Source organism: Coturnix japonica, unplaced genomic scaffold, assembly GCF_001577835.2.
Source record: "Coturnix japonica isolate 7356 unplaced genomic scaffold, Coturnix japonica 2.1 chrUnrandom623, whole genome shotgun sequence".
In the NCBI taxonomy this organism is placed as follows: domain Eukaryota; kingdom Metazoa; phylum Chordata; class Aves; order Galliformes; family Phasianidae; genus Coturnix; species Coturnix japonica.
In genome coordinates this window covers 2,495-10,538 of record NW_015439996.1, presented here as the reverse complement: position 1 = coordinate 10,538, position 8,044 = coordinate 2,495, and the positions used below count along the sequence as shown (strand labels likewise).

The window sequence follows — 8,044 nt, the reverse complement described above, 5'->3', positions numbered from 1 at the left end:
CCCTCTTGTCCCCTTAAATCCCCCCCTCCACCAAAGTTCCCCTATTATCCCCCCAAATATGCCTCTTAGTCCCCCTAAATCCCCCCCACGTCCTTCCCTATATTGCCCCCCCGCCCAATCCCTTCTTAGTCCCCCTAAATCCCTTCCCAAGTCCTCCCAGTCCCCACTAAATCCCTTCCCAAATCCTCTTAGTTCCCTTAATATCCCCCCCCATCCCCCTAAATCCCCTTCCCAGTCCCCCCCAGATCCCCCTAAATTTCCCCCCCCAGTTCCCCCTATATCCCCCCCAATGTCCCTCTATAGTCCCCCCTATATTCCCCCCCCAATCCCTCTTGGAGTCCCCCCTAAATCCGCTCCCAAGTCCCTCCACGTCCCCCTAAAATCCTTCCCAATCGCCTCTTAGTCCCCCTAATCCCCCTGCCAATCCCCCTAAAATCCCCCCCCAGTTCCCTCCCCAGTTTACCCTAAAGTTCCCTTCTCTGTCGTCCATCCTAGTTCCCCTAAATCCCTCCCAGTCCATTCCCAGTCCCCTATATTCCCTTCCCAGTCCGCCATTTATCCCATTCCAGTCCTTCCCATCCCTTAAAATCCCCCCCAATCCCTCTTAGTCCCCGCCTAAATCCCCTCCCAAAAGTCCATCCCACGTTCCCCCCAGCAACGTGCCCTAAATCCCCCCCCAGCCCCCCTATATCCCCCCCCAATCCCTCTTAGTCCCCGCTAAATCCCCCCCATCCCCCGCCGCCTCCTAAAATCCCCCCAGTCCCTCCCAGTTACGCCTAATCCCTTCTCTGTCCATCCTAGTCCCCTAAATCCCTCCCAGTCCATCCCGAGTCCCCTAAAGTCCCCCCCAGGTCCATCCAAAACAGCTCCCCTATATCCCATCCCAGCCGAGTCCCTCCCCAGTCCCCTTGTAAATCCCGCCCCAATCCCTTCTTAGTGTCCCCCTAAATCCCTTCCCAGGTCCATCCCAGTTACCCCCCGTGCCCCTAAAAATCCCCCCCAGCCCCCTATATCCCCTCCCAATTTCCCTCCCAAGTCCCATCAAAATCCCCGTCCCAGTGTTCCATCCCAATCCCGCCTATATCCCCCCCCATCCCTCTTAGTCCCCTCTAAATCCCCCCCCATCCCCCCTAAATCCCCCCCAGTCCATCCCAGTCCCCCTATATCCCATCCCAGTCCCCCTATATCCCCCCAATCCCTCTTAGTCCCCCTAAATCCCCCCCATTCGCCTAAATCCCCCCCCAGTTCCCCCTATATCTTCCCCCAATCCCTCTTAGTCCCCTTAAATCCCCCCGTCCCCCCGTCTATTCCCGCCCCCTCACCACACACGGTCCTTCTGGTCCTTTGGGTGGGATGGCCCCTTTATGGGTTCCTCTTGTATCGAACCCAAACGCGGGGACCGTCCGCCAGTAGAGCTGCTGGTAGCTCTAGCATTGACACCACAATGTCACCAAATGGGAGGGGGGGGGGGGGGGAAATTTTGGGGCTAATTTGGGTCAGGTGCCCCCCCCCCAAAACCCCTGTTTACCGTCCTATGCCAGGTTTCTCCCAGGGCTTGTCTTATATGGGGCACGATGATGTTCGGGGTCCTTTTGGGGTGCTGCAGGGCCGCCAAAGAGGGGACCTGGGGATAGATATGGGGTAGGGGTAATAATGGGGTGGTAATGGGGTCTAATGGGGTATGGGGGTATAATGCGGGTGATAATGGGGTGGGGGGGCAGTAACAGGATTGATGGGGGGTGAATAATGGGGTATTGGGGGTAATTATGGGGTATGGGGGCATAATGGGGTAGTAGCATCCATTAGAAAAACTCATTGGACCCTGTAGGTCCCATTGCCCCCATTAGGCCCCATTGGACCCCCATAGGCCACTCATTAGACCCCATAGGCCTCCAGCGGCCCCCTATAGTCCCCATTGGACTCCTCAGGTCCCCATTGCCCCCATAGACCCCTATAGGCCCCATTGCCCCCATAGGCCTCATTGCCCCCCAGGCCCCATTGACCCATAGGCCTCATTGACCCATAGGCCTTAGTGCCCCCGAGGCCCCATTGGACCCCATAGGCCCCATTCCCCCCATGGGCCCATTGGATCCATAGGCCCCATTGCCCCCATAGGCCTCATTGGATCCCGTTGGCCTCATGTCCCCCCCATTGATCCCGTAGGCCCCATTGCCGCCATAGGGCCCACTGGATCCCTTAGGCCTTCGCGCCCCATAGGCCCCATTGGGATCCCATAGGCCCGATTTGGATGCCATGTAGGCCCCATTAGGGATCCATGGTAGGCCTCATTCCCCCATAGGCCCCCATTGGATCCACAGGGCCTCATTCCCCCCATAGGCCCCATTGGACCCCACTAGGCCCCATTCCTCCCCATGTGGATTATTCTCATCAGGCCCGTCATATTCCCCCGATTAGGGGCCTCGATTGACCCCTTAGGGCCCCTGTAGGCCTCAGCGCCCCATGAGCCCCATTGGATCCCATAGGCACTCATTCCCCCCATTAGGCCCCATTACCCCCCATAGCCTAATCCCCCATAGGCCCCTTTGGACCCCTGTAGGCCTCAGCGCCCCATAGGCCCCATTGGGATCCCATAGGCTCATTCCCCCCATAGGCCCCATTGCCCCCCTAGCCCCATTTACCCCCCCCCATAGGCCTCAATCTCCCCATAGGCCTCATTCCCCCCAGGCCCCATTGGACCCCATAGGCCCCATTCCCCCCATAGGCCTCATTCCCCCTATAGGCCGCATTGGATCCCATAGGCCTCATTCCCCCTATAGGCCCCATTGGATCCCTTAGGCCTCATTCCCCCCATAGGCCTCATTGACCCCATAGGCCCCTTTGGACCCCTTAGGCCTCAGCGCCCCATAGGCCCCATTGGATCCCATAGGCCTCATTCCCCCCATAGGCCCCATTAACACCATAGGCCTCACTGGATCCCTTAGGCCTCATTCCCCCTATAGGCCCCACTGCCCCCATAGGCCTCATTCCCCCCATAGGCCCCACTAGATCCCTTAGGCCTCGTTGACCCCATAGACCCCATAGGCCCCACTCCTCCTCCTCACCGTCCCCCACATCGGTCTCCCCGCCGCTCTCACACCCCTCACGGCCGCCCTCAGCATCGCCCACCCGGTGGCCGCCGCCATTTTGCCTCCCCTCCCCCTTACAGCGGGCGGAGCCTGGGCGCCGCCATTTTGCCCTTCCCCCCCCACAAGGGGAGGAGCCTGAGCGCCGCCATTTTGCTGTACGACCGTAGCCGGAAGTGCGCATGCGTCAAGCGGAATTAAAACTGCGCCACAGGGGTGAGGGCTAAAAGAGCGCATGCGCAGTTTGAGGCCTCACACCCCAAGGTCGTCCTGCTGCTCTTGAAGGGCGGATAGGACAACATGGCCGCCGCGCAGGCGCAGTAAGGGTGGAGGTGAGTGCTCGGCCGGCTCTTTTTGGGGTGAAAAAGGGGGATTTTGGGGGCATAAATGGGGAATCTTGGGGTTTTGGGGTGAAAATGGGGCATTTGGGGGTGAAAAAAATGGGATTTTGGGTGGTTTTGGGGGTTAAAAAAGTGGATTTTGGGTCCATTCCATTGGATTTTGGGTCCAAAAGGTGGGATTTTGGGTCCATTCCATTGGATTTGGGGTCCAAACTGTTGGATTTTGGGTCCAAAAGGTGGGATTTGGGGTCCGTAAGGTTCAATTTGGGGTCCAGTCCATTGGATTTTGGGTTCAAACCAATGGATTTTGGGTCCGTTCCATTGGATTTTGGGTCCAATCTAATGGATATTGGGTCTAAAAGGTGGGATTTGGGGTCCATAAGGTTCAATTTGGGGTCCAAACTGTTGGATTTTGGGTCCAATCCAATGGATTTTGGGTCCAATCCAATGGATATTGGGTTTAAAAGGTGGGGTTTAGGGTCCAATCCATTGAATTTTGGGTCCAAAAGTTGGGATTTTGGGTCTATTCCAGTGGTTTTTGGGTCCAAAAGGTGGAATTTTGGGGCCATTCCATTGAATTTTGGGTCCAGTCCATTGGATTTTGGGTCTAAAAGGTGGGATTTGGGGTCCGTAAGGTTCAATTTTGGGGTCCAAACTGTTGAATTTTGGGTCCAAAAGGTGGGATTTTGGGTCATGTCCATTGGATTTGGGGTCTAAAAGGTGGGATTTTGGGTCTGTAAGGTTCAAATTTGGGGTCCAATCCAATGGATATTGGGTCTAAAAGGTGGGGTTTGGGGTCCAATCCATTGGATTTTGGGTCTAAAAGGTGGGATTTTGCGTCTAAAAGGTGGGATTTTGGGTCTAAAAGGTGGGATTTTGGGTCCGTAAGGTTCAATTTTGGGGTCCAAACTGTTGGATATTGGGTCTAAAAGGTGGGATTTGGGGTCCAGTCCATTGGATTTTGGGTCTAAAAGGTGGGAATTTGGGTCCGTAAGCTTCAATTTGGGGTCCAATCCAATGGATTTGGGGTCCAAACCAATGGATTTTTGGTTCAATCTGTTGGATTTTGAGTCAAAACAATGGGATTTGGGGTCTAAAAGGTGGGAATTTGGGTCCGTAAGCTTCAATTTTGGGTCCAAACCAATGGATTTTGGGTCCAAACCATTGGATTTGGGGTCCAAACTGTTGGATTTTGGGTCCGTAAGGTTCAATTTGGGGTCCAATCCATTGAATTTTGGGTTCAAACTGTTGGATTTTGAGTCAAAACAATGGGATTTTGGGTCTAAAAGGTGGGATTTTGGGTCCGTAAGGTTCAATTTGGGGTCCAATCCATTGGATTTTGGGTTCAAACTGTTGGATTTTGAGTCAAAACAATGGGATTTTGGGTCTAANTTTTGGGTTCAAACTGTTGGATTTTGAGTCAAAACAATGGGATTTTGGGTCTAAAAGGTGGGAATTTGGGTCCGTAAGGTTCAATTTGGGGTCCATTCCATTGGATTTTGGGTCTAAAAGGTGGGATTTTGGGTCCGTAAGCTTCAATTTGGGGTCCAATCCATTGGATTTTGGGTCCAAACGAATGGATTTTGGGTCCAAACCAATGGATTTTGGGTCCAAAAGTTGGGATTTTGGGTCCAATCCATTGGATTTGGGGTCCAAACTGTTGGATTTTGAGTCAAAACAATGGGATTTTGGGTCCAAAAGGTGGGATTTTGGGTCTATTCCATTGGAATTTAGGTCCAAAAGGTGGGCTTTTGGGTCCCGTCCATTGGATTTTGGGTCTAAAAGGTGGGATTTTGGGTCCATTCCATTGGATTTTGGGTCTAAAAGGTGGGATTTTGGGTCCAATCCATTGGATTTGGGTCCAGTCTATTGGATTTTGGGTCCAATCCAATGGATATTGGGTCTAAAAGGTGGGAATTTGGGTCCGTAAGGTTCAATTTTGGGTCCAAACCATTGGATTTTGGGTCCAAACTGTTGGATTTTGAGTCAAACCAATGAGATTTTGGGTCGAAAAGGTGGGATTTGGGGTCCGTAAAGTTCAATTTGGGGTCCAAACTGTTGGATTTTGGGTCCAAAAGGTGGGATTTTGGGTCCATTCCATTGGATTTTGGGTCCAAAAGGTGGGATTTGGGGTCCAGTCCATTGGATTTTGGGTCTAAAAGGTGGGATTTTGGGTCCGTAAAGTTCAATTTGGGGTCCAAACCAATGGATTTTGGGTCCAAACCAATGGATTTTTGGTTCAATCTGTTGGATTTTGAGTCAAAACAATGGGATTTGGGGTCCAAAAGGTGGGATTTTGGGTCCGTAAGCTTCAATTTGGGGTCCAAACCAATGGATTTTGGGTCCAAACCAATGGATTTTGGGTCCATTCCATTGGATATTGGGTCTAAAAGGTGGGATTTGGGGTCCAGTCCATTGGATTTTGGATCTAAAAGGTGGGATTTTGGGTCCGTAAGCTTCAATTTTGGGGTCCAAAGTGTTGGATTTTGAGTCAAAACAATGGGATTTTGGGTCTAAAAGGTGGGATTTTGGGTCCGTAAGGTTCAATTTTGGGGTCCAAACTGTTGGATTTTGGGTCCAAAAGGTGGGATTTTGGGTCCGTAAGCTTCAATTTGGGGTCCAAACTGTTGGATTTGGGTCCAAACCAATGGATTTTGGGTCTAAAAGGTGGGATTTTGGGTCCATTCCATTGGAATTTAGGCCCAAAAGGTGGGATTTTGGGTCCAGTCCATTGAATTTTGGGTCTAAAAGGTGGGATTTTGGGTCCATAAGCTTCAATTTGGGGTCCAGTCCATTGGATTTTGGGTCCAAAAGTTGGGATTTTTGGGCCATTCCATTGAATTTTGGGTCCAATCCAATGGATATTGGGTCTAAAAGGTGGGATTTGGGGTCCAGTCCATTGGATTTTGGGTCTAAAAGGTGGGATTTTGGGTCCGTAAGGTTCAATTTGGGGTCCAAACTGTTGAATTTTGGGTCCAAAAGTTGGGATTTGGGGTCCATTCCATTGGGATTTAGGTCCAAAAGGTGGGATTTTGGGTCTAAAAGGTGGGAATTTGTGTCCGTAAAGTTCAATTTTGGGGTCCAGACTGTTGGATTTTGACTCAAAACAATGGGATTTTGGGTCCAAAAGCTGGGTTTTGGGGTTGACTTGTGTTACATCTGCAGCGCCCCCTACAGGCCTGGAGGTCCAAGGGGGGAGCTGCACCTTTTCCCTTTCACTCCCTCCCTATTTTGGGTTGAAACCGGTGGATTTTGGGGCTGTTTTCCAGAGTACGTGGAGCACCTGAAGGCTGAAGGTCGAGTGTGTGCCATCATTGGGAGGTTACAGCGCTACCTGCAGGCCAGGGGGTCCCCGGAGGAGCTTTGTAGGGTCTATTTGAGGAGGGTCCTCCACACCTATTATAAGTTCCACTACGCTGCACTAAGGAAGGAGCAGGGCCTGGAGGTGACATTTGGGTTGAAAAGAGTCAAATTTGGGTCATTAGAGCCCATTGAGAGTCATTAGGNTTTTGCCCCATTTAGACCCATTTTGTCCCAATTTAGACCTATTTTGCCCCTTTTAGACCCATTTTGAGACCAATTTTGCTCCATTTATATCCATTTTGCCCCCCATTTTTGCCCCCTTTAGCCCCATTTTACCCCCCATTTTTGCCCTCTTTAGCCCCATTTTCCCCCACTTTCGGGTCATTTTCCCACCCCCCCTTTATAAAAATCATTTTTAACCATTTTTCTCCCTTTTTAACCCATTTTTTTCTTCCTATCCCCCCCCACAGCAACAAAAAAGGGGGGGGTTGGGTGGGTGGGGGGGGGGAACCCCCAATAACCACCCGAATAACCCTCAAGAAAAACAGCATTTTTCAATGATGGCTTTGCCCAAAAACCCATTTTTTCTCCTCAAATTCTCTTAAAAGCCCCTAAATTTCCCCCCCCCTTTTTTTTTTTGGCCTTTTTTGGGGTGTTTTTTGTGTTTTTTTTTGTTCTTTTTTTCCAAGCGCTGGCGACGAGAAAATTAATTGGATAGTAAGTGTTTGCCTGAGCCCAAATGGCAGCCAACCCCCCCCCCCCCCCCCCTTTAAAAACCCCCAAAAAAGGGGAAAATCACCCCAAAAACCGCGGTTGGAGGACTGGGGGGGGTCGGGGGGAGGTTGGGGGACGGTCAGATGGTGAAATTTGGGGCGATTTGGTGCAAAAATGGTTAAAAAAGAGCGAAAATACAACGAGGTTTGGGGGGGGGGGTTTGGGGGTAGGCAGGAGTAGGCCGCGCTCGTTAGGAACCCCCCCCCCCCTTCATTAACAGCGTTAATTAGCGAAGCCCCATCAGCTCTCAGGCGTTAAATGAGCGTTGTACAGATAGGAAACCCCCCCTCCTTTAAAAAATAGCCCTTTTTTTGGGTGTAAAACACCCAAATTCGGCTAAAAAATGGCGGCGAACGGAGCGATCTGTATCTATACATATAAAAGCGAGCGGTTCTGAAGGCCCCTAAAAACGGCGTTTTTTTGGCTATTTTTTTAACCTATTTTTTCTTTCGGGGGGGGAGACGATTTTTACATCGTTATATCGGGCGGACTTTGTATTTTTCGCTGGGATTTTTCGGGGATTTTTTTTTGGGTTGAAAAAAG

At 51.2% G+C, this 8,044-nt stretch overlaps 1 protein-coding gene across 1 annotated transcript in view; it reads left to right on the top strand.

Moving 5' to 3' along the window:
* LOC107307490 (eukaryotic translation initiation factor 3 subunit C-like) overlaps window positions 1–6,929 on the top strand; it is a 25,580-nt gene extending 18,651 nt beyond the window's left edge. The window contains exon 5 of the mRNA XM_015850996.2: window positions 6,694–6,929. Coding sequence (XP_015706482.1) covers window positions 6,694–6,929 — 236 coding nt within the window. The remainder of the gene's footprint in view (window positions 1–6,693) is intronic.
* The last annotated feature ends 1,115 nt before the right edge of the window (window positions 6,930–8,044 follow it).